This window comes from Gadus macrocephalus, chromosome 3 (genome assembly GCF_031168955.1).
Source record: "Gadus macrocephalus chromosome 3, ASM3116895v1".
Classification (NCBI taxonomy): domain Eukaryota; kingdom Metazoa; phylum Chordata; class Actinopteri; order Gadiformes; family Gadidae; genus Gadus; species Gadus macrocephalus.
The window spans coordinates 8,670,579-8,689,040 of record NC_082384.1 but is presented as its reverse complement, the minus strand read 5'-3'; the positions used below and the strand labels follow the sequence as shown (position 1 = coordinate 8,689,040).

Here is an 18,462-nt window from a genome sequence, read left to right as displayed (position 1 = left end):
TTTTTATATTCAGTGCGTATTCCCTTTCGGGCTTTTGTTTCATGAATGAATGCTCCTAAAATAAAGCACAATAACCTGCTTCGCCTCAGGGGGCGTCGTTGTCTCTCTGCCTTCTCTTCCATGCCGTAAAGTGCTGCAATTTTGCAATGTTTTATTTGGGGTGTTGAATCCGTCCTTCTCCAGCCAAAATACGGTAAGGAAAAATGACATCGTCGTTGCAATTGAGTGTATCTAAATATCTAACGGGACACATAAACCTTGCACAAAGCTTACGTTTCAAGACACATGTGTTTAGGAAGCTTTATCTGGCGGACCGATGTCGCAGATATCTATTGCATACTCCTAGTTATATGCACATCCTAGTAATACTGTATACATCTGGTTCACGCATTGGTTTGATGATTTTTCCAAACATAGTATGCATGTGTGTCCATCCTATCTGTTTTCGTTGGGCCTCTTTATACATAACTGTAAACATAACAAATAACAAATTCTGAATTGTTCGTTATTGGTCCTTCTTCTAAACATAGGATGGCTGTGGCTATGTCGTGCGTTTCCATCGTTTTATTTGTATATAAAAACCTAATTTAGTTATGCCAATCGCTTATTATTATAACTATATTATTATTGTTCCAGTGACATACACTGCAAAAAAAACATATTGCTTTCATGGATCACTGGTTCGTCATGTGTCTGTGGGATTTGTTTTCCCAGTCCCCCAGGTACAACTCCACAAGTGAGGTGGAGTTGCTGCCATGGAGGTGGCCTCCCTCCCTATGGAGCTATGGAGGGTTATCTTGGCCTACCTCCCACTGCCCGACCTGGGTCGCTGTTGCTTGGTCTGCCATGCCTGGAGAGAACTCGTCCTATCACTAGATAACACTCGCTGGAAACAGCTCTGCCTGGGCTGCCCAGAGTGCCGCCACCCCAACTGGCCGAGTCAACCCCACCTCGAGCCGGCGTCCTGGAGGGAGGCCCTGAAGCAGCACGCCCTGGCCAGCCGCACCTGGACCCAGAACGGGGTGGAGCTTCAGTCCTCCGCCTGCCTCCACCTCTTCCGCCGGAGAAAGGATCGGCGGGTTTTGCACGTAGGGGTTGGTTGTGAATTTGAAACCTTGCGAGGGGTCCTGGGAGCGGCGGGCCCATATGACCGGGTGGTCCTTCACCCTGGGGTTTACGAGGAGCAGGCGGAACTCGCGCTGAAGGTGCCTGTGGAGCTTGTGGGACTGGGCCAGCTGGGCGAGGTGTCCCTGCTGGTGTGTGTGGAGCAGCAGTGCCCTACAGCCAGGCTGTGCAATCTGGTGTTCATGCCAGCATGGTTCTCCACTGTGGTGTACAAGGTGAGGCGAACGAGGGATGGTTTTAGTTGTATCTTTCTGTGGGTGTTTGTTTGTTTTGCAAGGCAGTGTTTTGCTGTCCAATATGAAATATGACATGAATGAATGATAATAATATTTGATATCAGATGGAACATTTCATGATTGCGTTTTTTGGTTGGCGAATAAAAACGTTAAAAGTGCAGAATATACCTTACCCGGTTTCCTGTAAGACATTTTTTTTCCTCTCTTCTCTCTTCAGACGTCGTGGGGGCACGTCCAGCTGGACAACTGTAACTTTGAGGGGGCTCAGCTGCAGGTCCGGGGCCCAGGGACCTGCCAGGCGCGCTTTTGCTCCTTCTCACACGGGGGCTCCGCCAATTTCCTGGGGGTTGCGCTCAGCTTATTGGACAGCTGTGACTTCTCAGGAAGTGACGCTGCCTCCGTCACTGTGGACGGCTCCCCCGTGTCCGAGAGGAACTGGGCTTGCAAACACTTGGCCGCTTTGGCCAGAACACTAACGTCTGAGGGCTCTCCCGCCAACGGAGTCCCACCCAGAGGCAGCTGGGGGACGGGGCACGCTGAGGCGGGCTCGACGTTTGCTGCAGAGGACTGGGGCAGGGCCGCGTGGCAGCGGGGCGCCGGAGCGCCCCTGCTCGGTCGGGACACCGTGATCGAGGACGGCTGGGGCGAGGACGGACTCTGTGGCGGAGAGCTTGAGAGCCACGCACAAGGAAACGATCAGGCTTCGTGGGACTACAAACTCGCCTGTGATCGCCACAGCCTCGCCCCCCTCCTCAAGCCCCACCCCGATGGCTCCCTGCCCCCAGCCTCTTCCCCTGACCCCCGCTACGTTATCCCCGGTCTTCTCTCTCTGTCGCAGGAGCTGCAACGGGACCCGGAGGCCCAGCTATTAGCCACGTCCGTCCAGGGCTGTTTTGTGAGGAGATGCGTCTTCAGGGACGGGAAGGGCGGAGTGCACATCTGTAACTACGGTCAGGCGCGGCTGGAGGAGAACGTGTTCCGTGGTCTCAACTACGCCGTCCGCTGTATCCAGAATTCCACTGTAAATATGAAGTTGTTTTTGTTGTTTTTACGGCGTGACCTTACTTTGCAGCATACACAAAAGTATTTCCACAGATTGATCACCGGTCACTTTGGATGTTGGTTGCATGCTTAATACACTAAAGCATATGGAAACACGAAGGCACGTCGAGGTCCAAGAAATAGAGCTGCAGTTATTGGTGTGGTCGTTCTCTAAAGAATTCCCTCTTAATTGCTTTTTCCAGATAGTGATGTTGCGTAATGAAGTGAGGGAGTGCAGTGCCTCGGGCGTGTTCCTCCGCCTCTCTGCTCATGGGCTCATTGCCGAAAACAACATCCACTCCAATGGGGAGGCAGGACTGGATATCCGCAAAGGGGCCAACCCCATAATCCTGGTAAACTTTAGGCTCTGTGGTGGCCTGCTTATCTTTCTGAACTTTCTGGACATTCATTTTAGAATTGATTTGTGTCCGTTTAACGCGGATGTTTCGTAAATTCCTTTTACGGCATGCAGTTGAACACACAAAAAGCCGTGCATTGAACATGGCTAAACAGCTCAACGTGGGCTAATTTCTTTGCAATTATGCATTTTTCCTCTCTCTCTTCCCCTTGCAGTGTAACAGAATACACAGTGGTTTGCGTTCTGGAGTGGTTGTCCTTGGCAATGGCAAGGGGTCTATCCGGAGCAACCAGATCTATAACAACAAGGAGGCGGGCGTCTATATTCTCTTCAGTGGGAATCCTGTTGTCAGGTGAGAGAGATAGCCTTGGGAATGGGTTGTTTATTAATCAATGAACATTGAGATGAGATTTGAAAGCTGACCAGAATTGACAATAAAACATCGCTTCAGCACATTGGGTCAATATATGTTTACTGCATACCAACTCAGAAGCCTTGTTCTCTGTCTTTCAGTGGGAATCATATTTTCCAGGGTCAAGCAGCAGGAATTGCTGTGAATGAGAATGGCAGAGGGATGATAATAGGTAACTATCTGTCATCGAGTTCATGATCCAGAATTTCCTAATGGAAGATGATTATGGATATTGCTATCGATAAAAAATTATTTTTTTAATTAAAAGTATAAAAATAAATACTTGTTTTAGTACTTGCTTCAGTTTGGTCCTTCCTTCCCACCTTTAATGGTCAACCCTGTTACGTGCCTCCTCCATTAGAAAATGTGATCAGAGAGAACCAGTGGGGGGGTGCAGACATCCGCAGAGGGGGAGACCCGGTCCTTAGAAACAACTACATCTGCTACGGCTACTCTGATGGCGTGGTGGTGGGAGAGCGAGGCCGCGGGCTCATAGAGGGAAACCACATCTACTGTGAGTAGTGACATAGGAACCACATCTACTGTGAGTAGTGGCATAGGAACCACATCTACTATGAGTAGTGGCATAGGAACCACATCTACTGTGAGTAGTGGCATAGGAACCACATCTACTGTGAGTAGTGGCATAGGAACCACATCTACTGTGAGGAGTTGCATAGGAACCACATCTACTGTGAGGAGTTGCATAGGAACCACATCTACTGTGAGTAGTTGCATAGAAACCACATCTACTGTGAGTAGTGGCATGGAAACCACATGTAGTGTAAGTAGTGGAATGAAAACCACATCTAGTGTGAGTAGTGGCATAGAAACCACATTTACTGCGAGCAGTGGTATGGAAACCAAATCTACTGTAAGTGGCATGGAAACCACATCTACTATAAGTGGCAATGAAACCACAATTACTGTGCTTTTCTATTAGAAATCCATTTCTAATCACATGGCCATACTTTCCTTCCTCTGGATTCAATAGGTAACAAGGGCTGCGGTGTATGGGTCATGGCCTCAAGTCTCCCTCAACTACTGGCAAACTACATAACCCACAATCGCATCTATGGGCTGGCTGTATTCTGCCGGAAGGACCCTGAAAACAGGGAGCCGAGAGTTGGTGATGGGGCTGTCCAGGAATGGGGAGGGGAGAGGAGAGGAGGAGGAGACGGAGCAAGGCGAGGGGGCGCGCAGGAGAACTTTAATGACGACGGGGAGATCTTTGCCTGGGAGAACGATCTGGACAGTGAGGACGAGCGCTACTCGGCGCGGCGGTCCATCAGCGTGGCGCTGGTGGAGGGCAACTGTATGAGCCACAATGGAGGTAAATTAGGCCACTATGAGGGCACTATGCCAGCAACTCCTGTATGTTGGCCATTAGCCTCAGACAGGTTGAAGTCATTTCTCACACCCCTTCTGTCTTTTCCTTACATTATGTCCAGCTGTCGGCCTGTACGTGAAGACCAGTGAGCCTCTGAATGTCATTGGAAACCTTTTGAACAGCAACTGTGCGGCTGGCATCGCCGTCCTGCAGAGCACTCAGCTGACCCGTCTGGTGGCCAACTGTACGCTCGACAACAGCCTGGGTGGGGTCACCGTTGAGAAGGACTGCCGGGTGGAGCTGCGTGGCAACGGTATCTATGACAACAAAGGCCACGGCGTCAGTTTCTGTGGCGATGGGCAGATCGGTGAGAACGATGTGGTTGGTAACCGTGGAAACGGGATTCAAGTCTCCAGCAATGCAGATGTGAAGGTAAAGATGGAGGAGAACAACGCAAACATTTTAGTTGTGCACATACTCAGTCCAACGTTGTAAAATTTGTTCGCGTGGTCTTTGGGCTGCAGGTGCTGCATAACCGCGTCCAACCATCACAGGGAGGCGGGGCCATCGTGGTGCTTGGGCCAGTAAAGGGAGTTATCGGGGACAATGTCCTGTTCCAGGGCCACCCGGGAAACAAAGAAGCACTTCTACACATGGACCCCAGCAATGAGAGATGTTTGTTGAATAACAACATCATTCTGCAACATACCAACAGGTAACCAGCACCACAATAGACTTGACCAAATGAGTTACTTCTGCAGGTATCCTCCCTTATGTCATTTCAAATGAACCATCTTGATGGTGTGTACGCACATTTATAAATATCACCATATACTGCAATACAAATGTAAATATAAGTCTTCTAAAAATGTAGAATAGCCATCCTAAAGTCATGCGATGGTTCATTGACCCATCAGCTGTCCGTCACACACTCTGTGGGCCTTGGAGAACCCCTCGGCCCGCCCTCTGGCCGACTCCACGTCCGGGCCCTCGGCGTCGGGGTACTCCTCCCGCCTCACCATCTCCATGACGGCCCGGATCAGCGCCACCGTGGAGAGCGGCTGCCACAACAGCGGCAGCATGTTCTGCTCCATCCTTTGAACGCCAATGCTCACAGTAGTAACTACACTGCGTGCCTGTTATAAACATGGCACACACACGAGGACTGATGACAAGCCGTCGACGCTGGTGACAATGTTCATGCCGCTGGACTGGACGGCTCCTAAAGGTCAAGGCTAAAGGGTAAAAAAAAAAACGAGGTCGACAGCAGGTGTAGATGATCCCGCTTGTATTTCCATTCTTCACATTCCAATGCAGGGTACAAATGTAAAGAGAAAACTCACCACAGGTTACAGCGTTTTACTTTTTAACCGTTTCAAATGTTGCAATTTGAAGGCCATGTTTTTCGTTCACGTTATCTGTAATGCACTTTTGAAAAACATGGAACATAGTTACTAAGTGAGCTTAGTAAGTCACAGGAGCTTGGGAGATGGGTAGAGAATTCATATATAGATAGGCCAAGTTTCAACTATTTCAACCGGCCTGCAATGGTCGGAGGACGGTTATTTTTAATGTGTATATGAAAAGGGAAAATCAATACAAACATCGCCTACAACCAATGCACAGAAGCTGTTCTTTTAGTCAATCTATTATTTTGTTCTAAAGCTATTTACGCCCATATTTTGCCGGTAATGTTTATGACTATCTCACAAAAATAGTTGCCCAAAGATTGCCAATTCTTTATATATACTTCGTCCCACGGTCTCATAAGCAAAATAAGGTTAGGGGCAAGTGCTTTGAAATTGTGACAAACTCTTGACAGTATAATAGTAGTATAATATCAGTATATATTATATATGTAATTGTATATTATATATATATTATACAGTATAATATGTACTGGGATGGTAAGAATCCACCAGGCGTTTGTGAGAGGTATTACAAGCCATTTCAAAATCTGCCGTGCAACATCAAGTGATCAGCCTACCAGCCTCACTCCCACTTGCAATTACAGGACAGGGCAGATTTTTAAATTGCCCTTTAAGATTTTTTTTGTGTCACCATTCAATACATGTGTACTGTCATTAAGGTTTTCAACAAAGCAACAACAGTCCATTATTTACATCTCATTTTTTGTACGACGTTTAAGAAGACAAATGTATAATCTACAAAATGCTTTACATGGTTCTTGCACCATTTTTAAAGTCAAATTTAAGACTTTTTAAGACTTTTTAAGACCAACACATACATAAATTAAGACCCAAAAAATGTCTGAAAAATTATTTGATAGAAAAGGTGTGTATAATTGAGTCACTTATACACATCAACCGTAGCCGTAGTACTAGCAGTAGTAGTACTCTTGCAAAGTTATCTCGGAAGCGCGCGGACACGACGATACGCGAACACATTAACCCACCCGTGTCACCCATAGTCACCCATGACCGTCGCTTAGCAACCGGACACGCTGGGGTTGATATGTTACCGGACTACTGTAACTACTACGGAGTGATAACAAAGACATGAATCGGGCAATAAATCCACCGTCCTTGACAGCGGTCAAGTTTGGAGTGCGGAGTGGACCAAATGCGAACTACTGCAGCTTTCCTAAGTTAAACCCCAAACTAATCGGAATAAGTGTATGCATGTCGATTATAGCAGACGAACAGATTTACGAACAGATAATTGTATTCCGATTGAGGCGTATTATATGATCCTTTTCTATTCCGATTGAGCTGTTCTTCCACAACTATGCGGATCAGATGTGTCCATGTAAACACGGCTGACAGTGATCACACACACACACACACACACACACACACACACACACAAATCAAAATTCAAACAAATATTAGGCAGCCCTTAATATTCGAACCTGTTATGGCAGGCCAAGAGGGAGAGCGAGAACCCGACGCAGTCTACTCATAATATTGTAATGACCACGGAAGAGGCATTGAATGAAGTATTGATTAGACAGCGATTTATTAGATACCTAATAAACCGTCGGAACACGCAGGACCGGTAACCATAGCAACGCCGGTAAACAAACCCCGCGAAGCCCAATCCAGGTCTTACTGAAGGAATTTAATGGTCATAATATTATTAATAAATATTCGAATATTAATATTAATAAACAAACAAACTTCGAATATGATTTTTGGGAAAAAGTCCGTCACACAATTCAATTAATTTACTGTTTGGAATACTTACATTAAAATGATCCAGCATGAACTGTGATCCATAGTACCGCGATAAGACATGGCTGTCGGTGTCGTCCGTGGGCCAGTACCTCACATGGATATCCATCTGTTTGCTTTTAGTGGTTTTGTTCACTCATCGAACATGAGGACGTACTGTTTATCGTTTACGCTGCGTGACAGCTCTCTTTTTATGAAAGATGCGATCCCGTATTTGGCTAGATAGGCCGTTTTGTTTTCACCGCAGGTGAACGACTTCGCAAACTCAGAATCTGGGAACATAGCAGCCAAGACGTTACTAATGTCCTCGTTCGATTTGAAGGAATTATGTCTGCTCACCGTGTGGAGAACCCACAATACCTCCGCCTTCTGGGTTTCTGGTGGCGACACAAAGCTGGTTAACGCCGTCTGATGTGAAGTACTAGCCACGGATGCTGAACTTTTCAGTCCACTTCTTTCAAATAATACGGGCATCGCTGTAGTCCCGCTAGCTGCCACGGAGTATCGGATATATTTCTGCGACCTCATGTGGGACTCAAGAGCTTTTGCTCCCATGGTCCCTAGTATGAATGCCTTTCGGGATAAACAACACCTTGCCTCGTAGTCACCTGCCTTCTCCAACCACCCCCGAAACGTATCTTCCTCAAACCATTTCTCATTGAATTTGCACTGTCCCATCCTGAAAGTAGCGCAAGTTGGCCTAATGATGTCAACCGTCACTAGCTAAAAGTAGCGCCAGCAAGTTAGCCTACAGACGCAGCTGCAGGCTGCAGATGCAACCGGCCCCCCGATGACTGATGTCAACGTTAACGTAACGTAAAACTCCTGAAAATGCCGTAATTAAAAGACGCACTAGGTGATTTGTTGTGCGCGACAATTTCCCAGTCTTAAAAAACCCTCTGCAAAATTTAATACCTAGAGCAAATTTACAGTAAATTTAAGACAATTTATGGCCTTAATTTTACACAAAAAAAATTAAGACTTTTTAAGACTTTTTAAGGACCCGCGGGAACCATGCTTTATACGTTTTATTTTGATGAAATACAGTAGATTTGTTTCAAAGTGTGATGTACTCTTTGACTTGCACCTCTTTCTCCCGCTTCTGTAATTCTTCCTCTACTCTCTTTTTTTCTTAAAACTCCTATCCAACTTGGCTTTATATTTGACCAGAGGGAGAACCAGAGTGGCGAATTTGTGGTCCTCTGCTGGGTCAAGCGTCGCTCCTTTGACACGGGCAGGCTTTATGAGAGTCAGTCCCATTGATTTGGCAACCTCCATTATCCTGAAAGATAACAAAGAGTGGGAATGGTCACCTTAGAAAATTAAACTGAATAATGACTTCCTGTCAAACTTTTTGATCAAGTAGGAGGGAGAACCCGATTTTTCATAGCTTTGTGGAGTGGGCCAGTCTGGCTGCTTCACAAAAAAAAATTCCAAATCAGTTGGCCATGTAGATTAGCATGCTGTGCCTCTGCACCGGTTTAGCTGCAGAATCTCTGATCCAGGAGTTCTATGTTACAGCACAACTTCTTGGGTCAAGATCTCCTGGGTCGGAAACGAAAAAACTGCAAGGGGCGGAGTTACGACTTGTTTCTTGATTTGTTACGGAGACATTCTACCAAAGAAAACTATTGTTTTAAAGTTTTGCTTTCAGAAGAGTACCTTAAAAAGTATTTATTTATGTGGTTGCCAGTCCAAGAGGGTGGCCGTTTGACCTGTTTACTAGTGCTGGCCTAGTTTGTGTTCGCAATTTACGTGCTCGAAGATCCACGCCTCCAGCAACGTGACGGAAAAAAAAAAAATATGACGCCATGAATACATGTAACCAACCGTCCCCCCAGTTTTGAGGTTGCCTGCCATCACTTTAGATATGAATCTAAAGTCTGATTTTGTGAGACGTACAGCACACTTACCACATCTCCTTGACTAACAGGTCTCGCTGCAGCAGCGTCAGGTTCACCGACATGTAACCCATGTGTAGCTGCAGTGCGAGGCAGTAGGCTGCAATCTTCGCACGCATGGACGGGGACACTTGGTTATTCAGACTGCAAGGAAATGGGAAAGACGTCCGTGTTAGATTTGGGTTTAATCAAATAAATAGATTATTGATGTACATTCTGGACTGACGGCTTAGAAATAGGCCCAGAGCTATACATTTACTGTACCATGTGGGCAGACAAAAGTGAATAAATAGGTAGTGTCATACCAGCCTTTCCGAAAGGACTCCACAGTAAAGGTCCTAAAGATTTTTTTCCGGAGATTGAAGGTGCACCCTTCATTCTGGCCAACTGGAATACAGTGAAAAGGAAAAATAAGAAAATGCATGTATGGGCAAAAATAACTGGCACCATTGACATGTATTAATTGTCATCAAGCACTCACATTTGCCATTAACCCTTCCAGCTCGATGCAGCTGCAGGAGCAGGTAGAGGTAGGCACAGCAGCGCAACATCTTCTCCCTGGCATCCTTTCCATTTGGTAGAGATTCCATATGCTTAACGATGCTCAAACTGTTGCATGAAAAAAAAAAAAGTAAGGCTTATCAAGAATCAGTCACCGTCTATTAGGCAGCCATCATGCTTTAGAGAGGGAGGGAGACAGAATCCTACTATTTGCCATCCTTCAATGTCTGCAGACCCTCTTCTGCCAGAGAAGCCATTTGGGAACCAGCTACAGCCAACTCTTCATAATCCGCCGGGGACAAGACTAGCAAACAATAAAAGAAAAACAACGTATATGCAGCAGCTTTTAGAACACGTACGATGGAAATGTTGATGTGGTGAAGAAACCAAGTTAGTTCCGATTGGTAAAACATATGGTAAAACATACGGTCATCAAACAAGTAGACATCTTCAGGCCTTTCAGCGTCAGGGTAGCATGGGGGGATGTATAAAGCCATGTCTAGTTGGTTACTGGCCTCATGGAGCTCTTCACTGAGAGCTGAGGGAGAAGACAAAAGTGAGAAGAGTATTTAAGAAGACTGACCTAAAGAAATATATAGGTGGCACAAAATCATCTCCTGCATTTCCTACACATCCAATGGTTGACCAAAAGCAGCAGATTTCCACCCAAAAGATCGAAGTGAATGGACATAGTTAGCACACAAACAGACGCGTTTACCTGCAAATCCCTTTTGTTCGATCACGCTGTTGGCAGCCTTGGCCACGGCCCGCTGCAGGGATTCGGCGCCCACCTTGTTCAGCCGATGAGAGGACAGGGCTCTCTTCTGTTTGGTGGTTCCAAACGCCTCAACAAGGGAGTTCAACTATGGGAAAACACAAGCCAGACAAGGCTTAGCCAATAAACATGTTTCCAATGTCTCAGCGTTCTCAAGTAGGACTGCAACGATAAGTTGATAGACAGAAAATCTATTGAAAATGTAATGACAAGAATACAAATATATATAAATTAAAATAATTGGTTGAAGGATCTTTATAAATAATTGTTGTTTTCTTGGCTGCTTGTCAGTTAAAGCGTGCACAATTAGGACATCACATATTTTGTGATGCAAAGACTAAATAACAAAACAGCAAACGTTTGTTAGTTGCAGTCCTATTCTCAAGAAAAGTCGAGAAACTGGACACAGATCATATTGGAAGAAGGAGATCAAAAGCACAGACAAAAGGTGATATCTGTGGTGATTAAAGTAACATGGGTGATGCTTGTGATGGGTGTGGTTAGTTGAAGGGATGGTACCTTTTCAGAATAGGTCAGGGTAGCGTTGTCAACCTGTTCGGTCACCTTCGGCTCGCCTGGATTTGAAAAACACAGTTCCAAACTTTAAACCAATCAGTTAGTTTAAACTGGACAAAAATATAACTTGTTAAAACCTGCACTATGTCCATTTGCAACTAAAGCTATTTACCCTATTCATAAATATCAGACAGGTAATATCATCTGAAAATAAAACTATAATAGTAGCTATAACCCAAGTAGCAATTGGTATGTCTATGTATTAGTACATACATTTCGTATCCTACTTCTTTAATAGCAATAGAGCAAACTATATTAACAAAGAACATGGGGGATCAAGGTTTTTCCCATTCTGGATGATATGTATTGCACAGTGGAACACAATGGGATTTCACCTAAAACTACTGGGGTCATTTTCACACTTAGCCAGGCTTTTGTGTGCACCCAGACAGATTTTCTTGCGTCAACATTTAGATATTTGAAACCCGTGAAAATGATATAACAAGCATAAAGGATCATAATAATAATAAAAAAAATATATATAAAAATATATATATATATATATATAAAAATCTGCAATCGATATCGGCCTGTTTGCTTTTTGAAAAATAATCGAAAAGGCAATGAATCATCTTCTTCGGTGCATCAGATATTCACAAAGTGAAAGAATCTATAATAAAAAATGACGAGCGATTCATTCATTACAAGGACAATATCCATCATGAAAAGTAGAGATGTGTGTTTACAAAGAGTCTACAGTCGAGTTTGATGTTGAATGGGCTTCTATAGGAAGGCGGAGGGGGAGTTGCTAACACGGGTATCAAACATCTTAATAATGAAGAAAGCAACCTTTAAACTGTCTGGGTTGCACACAAAAGCCTAAATAGTCTGGGGAAATATTCTAGAGATGGTATAAACAGTAATTCTCCAAATTGTGGTTTTGGTACAATCCAACAACTGTGGCCACATAGCCACATTGTGGTTGTTCTGTTCTCCATTCCAAAATATTTTTTACCTGCAATAAAAGGTTGCATTTTAAAGAGCTGAGCACTGTGCATTTCCATCTCCATGGTGTCTTTGTTCAGCACCCCAACATAGTATCTGCAGAGGCAAGAAGGAAGTCAATTGTTAAAAAAAAAACAAGCAAACTAGAGGTTGTGTATTAACGTCGTTTGCATAAAAAATATAACGTACTTGCAAAGGTTGTTGCATTTTAACGATCCTGGCCCAAAATTGTTTGCAACATACGATAGTCTGTCGGATTCAGCAACCTATAAAGAAAGGCAGAATAATGTGCACGGATTTGCCATAGTATACATCAATATCATGTTTGTGCAGATGTCTCGGAACAGTTCCCTGATGAAAATAAAAGAATAACTATTCTTACCAACAAACGTCTCGATTTCTTTCGAGGATGTTCCTCGTCTGTGTTCTTGTAGAACGTGAAGTCCAGCTGCTCTGCGTTCTTTATATTTCCATTGGAAAACTGAACTGTCAAACGAAAACATCATACATTTCCTTGTAAGTAAAACACATTGCTCTGATGGTAAGCCATGTGACAGCGCCATGTACGTTGGACACCGCTACAAAGGGGTTAACACAACATTATTTTGAAGCAACAAACAAGTACATCAGGTGTTTACGGCTGCGGTAACGTTGCCATGTGAGTTCAGGGAAAGCATCAGAGAACCCACGTGTGCCGTATAAAATGCGTTTTGCGGTTACATGCAACACGACGTATTTTAGTAATAATTCGTTTAAACGTATCCGAAGATAAATCTGAAGTTCCCAAATATATGAAATACAAAACATTTACCAATAGCAGCTTTATCTGTATCTCTTTCTTCTTCACAACACACAAACGTGCAGTTAGCAGCCATTGTTGTTGACGACTGTACTAGTAGGAGCACGCATGCGTCGATGAAACGGGGGTATTACTACAGCGGCATCCCGCGGTAAGGAGTATTAGTGCAATGGCTTTTTAGAGATAATAATAGAAACGCCACAAAAATAAATATCATATCGGTTATATCATTTGAAAGGCCATTTTTAATAATGTTGCTAAATAAATGTATTCATAGATAACAAGAGATTCAAACGCACCATAACTTTATACTTATTCTGCAATCAGACACCGTCAGAGTCAAAGCTTTGGCGCCACCTTGTGAGTCTAACTGCAACGGCATGCCATTGTAATCTCAGTCAAATATAAACCCTTGCTACAGAGGAAATGTTTCTATTCCAATCTTTTTTTTTATAAATCAGGTTTTATATTAGAAATGAATGATGTCCTTTGATTGATTGATAGACAGAGCTGGCTACGAAGCATGCGCAGCACCGGTCTAGGACGTCACGTGAGCCCGTCCTCTACGTCCAGCCCTACTTAAAAAATGGTGTACAGTATAGTCAGTGTATCGTGAGCTACTTTGTTTCCTTGAAAAGTATGACAAGCACCCATGTTTGATTTATTGTAGCATCAAGAGATGAACGTGTGACTCGTACTACACCCGTCTATGGATTAGCAGACACAGCTCACAAGCTAAACTGCAAATGCACGCAAAGGCATACATCCATGTAAAGGCTAGTCCAGGTAGCCGTCTGAAGAAGTAGCTTGGGCCCGTTCAGTTCTTGTGTCTTCTCATCAGGAGCATTCAAGGTAGGAATCCAACACCCCACATATCACCCTAGCGTCCGAGTTGTTGCGTTAGCATTTAGGGTTACTAATACAATGACCCACCTCTATGTTACCTGCCCTGACTATTCAGTGTGATCTAGCCTAACTATAAAAAGGTAGCATTACAGACAGGTCGCTTGATCAAAACATTGCAACATGTGTTTTTCAAAAGATTTAGCTGAAGTAAAGGCCAAATGTCCATTTTAATTACTGTACACACATTTTCACACCTTTTGATATGCATATGTAGCCTCATTTACATGTATACATAAAGGCCTATACGAATATCTATGAACGATAGAAATTGAATTATCTTCAGAACTATATATTCATTAAATGCCTCATGACAAACACACCATCTCTCACGTCTTCCCATCCTCTTTACCACACCCCCTCTCAACTTTCTTCAGGGCAATGGATTTCCCCAGCCACTTTGAGCAGATCTTCCAGCAACTCAACTACCAACGTGTCCATGGCCAGCTGTGTGACTGTGTTATTATGGTGGGCAGCCGTCATTTTAAGGCACACCGGGCAGTGCTGGCTGCCTGCAGTACCCATTTTCGAGCCCTCTTCACCGTGACAGAGGGAGACACTAGCATGAACATGATCCAGCTGGACAGTGAGGTAAGGAGGACTTTAATGTCCTAGAGGAAATAAACTAGTGTAATGCTAATCTTAATAGGCAGTTATAATAGTGATTCTACTGTAATAATAAAGGTTATTATACACATACGTGGAATGTGAAATTGAAAATCATAAATGATTTGCGGAGGACTGTTTTTTTCCCCAACTGCTGTTATGCTTGATGCTGCTGATCTGATAGGTGCCGATATTATGTTTTACGAATGACGTGGTCATCTTTTACTTTTGTTTTATCAGGTGGTAACAGCAGAAGCCTTTGCGGCCCTGGTTGACATGATGTACACGTCAACGCTGGTGCTGGGGGAAAGCAACGTGATGGATGTCCTCCTAGCAGCTTCACACCTGCACCTGAATAATGTTGTGAAGGCCTGTAAACACTACCTGACCAACCGCACCCTGCCCCTGTCGCCCCAGGCTGACAGACCCCTGCGGCACCAACCTCAGGATCAGCAGAGGCATAGACAGCAGCAGCAGCAGCAGCAGCAGCAGCAGCAGCAGCAACAGCAACAACAACAGCAACAACAACAACAGCAGCAGCAACAGGCAGCAGAGTTAGCAGCGAATGCTAGCCTAGCGACTAACAGTGCTACATCCAGGCTGCAGCGCTCCTTCTTGTTGCAGCAGCTGGGGCTAAGTCTGGTGAGCTCGGCCCTGGGGGGCATGGAGGGGGACGGAGCGGGCAGGTCTCTGAACAGTGGAGCGGTTGAACAGGCGGGGTCCTTCCCGATCCGGCGCTTCCACAAGCGCAAGCAGACACTTACCCTGGGCATACCGGACGACAGACCCAGGCAGAGACCACGCCCCTCTGTGCCGACCAGAGGCTTGTTGGGCGAGGCGGAAGACGGGGAGGAAGGCCCGCTGCTCTCCCCAGACTCCCACAAAATGGGCGAGGAATCAGTAGAAGTCGCCGGACTAGTCGAGGCTTCCCAAGATGATGCTCAGATGCCCAGCCAATCAGACAGTGTGCACTGTGAAGGGGAGGAGGCAGGGCGGAGGCAGGGCGGAGTGGGGAAGGAGGAGTACAAAGAGGAAGGAGACCTCAGAGAAAACAGAGCTGAAGCAAAAATGTCCAAGACGGAAGAGGAGGAGGAGGAGGAGGAGGCACTGGAAGACAAGGTGAGGTCAACGACAAAAGCATTAGCGTAACATTAGCATAACATTCACATTGTATGTAAAGAAAATGGATCAAACAATGTAATGTGATGTAATGTTTTTTTTTCATGCAGGTGGTTGTAAAGTGTGAGCCTCTCAGCTCCCCCGAGCCGGCCGACGAGAGCAGTTACGTGACGTCCCAGGCCGAGGGCGGCGACCCGGCCGGGCACGGGGGTCAGGACGAGGGGGAGAAGGTGGAGCGGAGTCCCGAGAGCACCCAGAGCAGTGATCGCAGCATGTCCTCCGACCCCCGGCCTCGCTCCGACACCACGCTCCAGCCCAGCTCCCAGCTGCGGCTCAAGGCGGGGATGGGCGGAGGCGCCGGGACCGCCGGGGGTTTCGGGTGTGGCGACGGCCCAATCGGAAAAGCCGGTTTCAGTATCTCCAACTTCCTCGGCCCGAAGGGGTTCGGAGGCGCAGGGTCTGGGCTGGCCGCCAGGGACGATGACCTCCCCAACACCACAACCGGCGATGCAGCCACGCATCATTTCCTTTTCGGACAGGAAGCTGCCGGCACGTCCGGCTCGAGCTCTCTGCTGTGTTCGGGGTCTCTGGGGAGCGAGGGCCACGGCGTTTTCGGCGAGTCTCTCTTCCTTCGGCCCCTACGCGACGACCTGGGAGGCTCGCAGGGAGGGGGTGCTGACCCGTTTGGTCTGGACTTTCAGCACTCCAGTCTGGGCCTCCACTCCCTGGCGCAAGCCTCGAGAGCGGCGGAAGGAGTCGGGAACGCTTCCATGGGTTACCCCGGCTACCGACGCGTGGCTCCCAAGCTGGCCAATGGAATCGGAGGAGGTGCCTTGGCCCAAGACTCTCCATCTTCCTCGTCGAGTTTGGGCGGGCCGCTGCTCCTCAACAACGCGGGGGGCTACGACGGGAGCGGGTGCCGGCCCACCTCGCTGCCCCCTCAGCTGACCCGCGCCTCGGCGGACGTGCTCTCCAAGTGCAAGAAGGCCCTGTCGGAGCACAACGTGCTGGTGGTGGAAGGGGCGCGGAAATACGCCTGCAAGATCTGCTGCAAGACCTTCCTCACCCTGACGGACTGCAAGAAGCACATCCGCGTGCACACGGGGGAGAAGCCGTACGCGTGCCTCAAGTGTGGCAAGCGATTCAGCCAGTCGTCCCACCTGTACAAGCACTCCAAGACCACCTGCCTCCGCTGGCAGAGCATCAACATGCCCAACGCTCTGCTGTAGGAGAGTGGGCCCCTCGTGAAGCCACGGAGGGGTCTTCTTTATGTGGCTCGGAAACCATGACCGAATGGAAAGATCGCATTCTCCCCCTCGAGATGTTAAGGCTGTATCATTTTTCTATCTAGTCCAATTTGGGTAATACTTGAGTTTATAGTTTTGGTTGTGTTTTGTATACTTTCTGAGTCACCGACTAAACACATTTTGACGTGAATACATTTTTATGTCAGTGGCAGTGGAAGTGGTTGTACCTTATTTATTCCCATATCTGCTATGTGAAAATAGTAAAGAATACAAAACAACAACATCCTAGACAATGTACCATTGCGGTAATTCTTTCCACTGTTGGTGCGTAGTAAAACACTGTCCTTGCCATCGTTTCTATGTCATCTGAACATCCAAAAGATTCCCCAAGTATGGTACTGTTAGGTTTCCTGTCTGAATGTGATGTACCAGTGAACCCCAGTGAACCCCAGATCCCCTTATAATGTAAAGAAATCGTTGATGTTTCTTTACGTGCGTGCGTGTGTGTTTGTGTGTCTCTCTGTGTCCTTGTTGCTGTTGCTCAGCCGTTTTACAGAAGTGAAGGTAAATATGTAGAAGAGGTGCTAGATCAGTGCTTTGAATTATGTCATTCAATTAAATGGGTTGCTGCCTTGTATGAGCACCTTTTTGAATCCTAGAGTTAAGCAGATTAAGCTTGTAATCGTAGCGTATGTGTGTTAAAAGGTCTACAGAAATGTGCCAAATGATCTTTGAATGAAGAAGTAGCATTGAGCCGTCAAACCTTGTGTTGATTTGCACTATCCGTCTGTATGCAGACTTGTTTCATAGGACCATGGAGGGGGCCACTATCAACAAATTAACAATTGAGTCCAAATGTTGAAAAGGTATAGCAAATGTATCAGTGTGTTAAGACATGTAAATATGGAACTTTCATAATGGCATAATTTGTCTCTAACTTTAACACAGTAATACATTAACTAATCTAGATGTAGTATTCTGCCACATCATTTTATATCAGTGCTTTATATGTGTCCCATTTCACCAACTTACATTAAATGCACAGAAAAATGTAAATTCTGTTTAACCCAAAAAATACCATGTTTACTGTCATGTAGAAGTGCAAAACTGTTGTTGCTTTTCTGTCATCTATCTATTGTTCCTCTGTTATTAGGAGACTCTACAGATGGTGTTTTGTGGAGCTACCACAGGACAGAGTCTGAAGTACCTCCATTGTTATGGTTGGATCTAGAAGTATCAAATAATTTATATATTGTGTTATTTTTATTGTGTTATCCCTTCTTTGTGGCAAATGATTTATTGCCAATTTGACATGAAATAGATTTACCGGTAACTTCAGTCACTGAGATTGACTTGAATCATGTGGTATTGAGTAAAAGTCTTTATTCCATGTT

The 18,462-nt window shown here is 45.7% G+C and overlaps 3 protein-coding genes across 4 annotated transcripts; 2 read left to right on the top strand and 1 right to left on the bottom strand.

Annotated features, from left to right (window-relative positions):
- Positions 1-79: 79 nt before the first annotated feature.
- On the top strand, positions 80-6,201 carry fbxo10 (F-box protein 10). The gene is made up of 11 exons (XM_060047041.1): positions 80-193; positions 715-1,340; positions 1,579-2,382; positions 2,606-2,755; positions 2,976-3,112; positions 3,274-3,344; positions 3,534-3,686; positions 4,167-4,505; positions 4,624-4,934; positions 5,027-5,217; positions 5,420-6,201. The coding sequence occupies exons 2-11, from the start codon at positions 756-758 to the stop codon at positions 5,601-5,603; spliced, it is 2,925 nt and encodes a 974-aa protein (XP_059903024.1). The 5' UTR covers positions 80-193; positions 715-755; the 3' UTR covers positions 5,604-6,201.
- A 2,510-nt stretch (positions 6,202-8,711) lies between these two features.
- polr1e (RNA polymerase I subunit E) lies at positions 8,712-13,338 on the bottom strand. The gene is made up of 12 exons (XM_060047049.1): positions 13,206-13,338; positions 12,777-12,880; positions 12,584-12,660; positions 12,405-12,490; positions 11,393-11,448; positions 10,817-10,961; positions 10,526-10,636; positions 10,306-10,402; positions 10,079-10,206; positions 9,903-9,984; positions 9,610-9,741; positions 8,712-8,978 (listed from the first exon to the last, which is right to left on the bottom strand). Exons 1-12 carry the CDS (start codon positions 13,267-13,269, stop codon positions 8,813-8,815), a joined length of 1,248 nt encoding a protein of 415 aa, XP_059903032.1. The 5' UTR covers positions 13,270-13,338; the 3' UTR covers positions 8,712-8,812.
- A 392-nt stretch (positions 13,339-13,730) lies between these two features.
- LOC132453946 (zinc finger and BTB domain-containing protein 5) lies at positions 13,731-18,458 on the top strand. Of its 2 annotated transcripts, XR_009524844.1 has the most exons (5): positions 13,731-14,045; positions 14,474-14,687; positions 14,943-15,821; positions 15,932-17,953; positions 18,225-18,458. XR_009524844.1 is itself a non-coding variant. In XM_060047043.1 (4 exons), the coding sequence occupies exons 2-4, from the start codon at positions 14,478-14,480 to the stop codon at positions 17,048-17,050; spliced, it is 2,208 nt and encodes a 735-aa protein (XP_059903026.1). In that variant the 5' UTR covers positions 13,731-14,045; positions 14,474-14,477; the 3' UTR covers positions 17,051-18,458. The 2 variants fall into 2 exon arrangements, 1 of the variants encoding a protein (XP_059903026.1); XM_060047043.1 differs by having other exon boundaries at positions 15,932-18,458.
- Positions 18,459-18,462: the final 4 nt, after the last annotated feature.

Excerpts from the sequence above, each read along its gene's own strand:
- LOC132453946 (XM_060047043.1), top strand. The coding sequence starts at position 14,478 with ATGGATTTCCCCAGCCACTTTGAGCAGATCTTCCAGCAACTCAACTAC. Across the intron at positions 14,688-14,942 it reads TGATCCAGCTGGACAGTGAG|GTGGTAACAGCAGAAGCCTT; the intron begins GTAAGGAGGACT and ends TTGTTTTATCAG. Across the intron at positions 15,822-15,931 it reads AGGAGGCACTGGAAGACAAG|GTGGTTGTAAAGTGTGAGCC; the intron begins GTGAGGTCAACG and ends TTTTTCATGCAG.
- polr1e (XM_060047049.1), bottom strand. The coding sequence starts at position 13,269 with ATGGCTGCTAACTGCACGTTTGTGTGTTGTGAAGAAGAAAGAGATACA. Across the intron at positions 12,881-13,205 it reads TACAGATAAAGCTGCTATTG|TTCAGTTTTCCAATGGAAAT; the intron begins GTAAATGTTTTG and ends TTCGTTTGACAG. Across the intron at positions 10,962-11,392 it reads CCCTGACCTATTCTGAAAAG|TTGAACTCCCTTGTTGAGGC; the intron begins GTACCATCCCTT and ends GTTTTCCCATAG.
- fbxo10 (XM_060047041.1), top strand. The coding sequence starts at position 756 with ATGGAGGTGGCCTCCCTCCCTATGGAGCTATGGAGGGTTATCTTGGCC. Across the intron at positions 2,383-2,605 it reads GCTGTATCCAGAATTCCACT|ATAGTGATGTTGCGTAATGA; the intron begins GTAAATATGAAG and ends TGCTTTTTCCAG. Across the intron at positions 4,506-4,623 it reads CTGTATGAGCCACAATGGAG|CTGTCGGCCTGTACGTGAAG; the intron begins GTAAATTAGGCC and ends CATTATGTCCAG.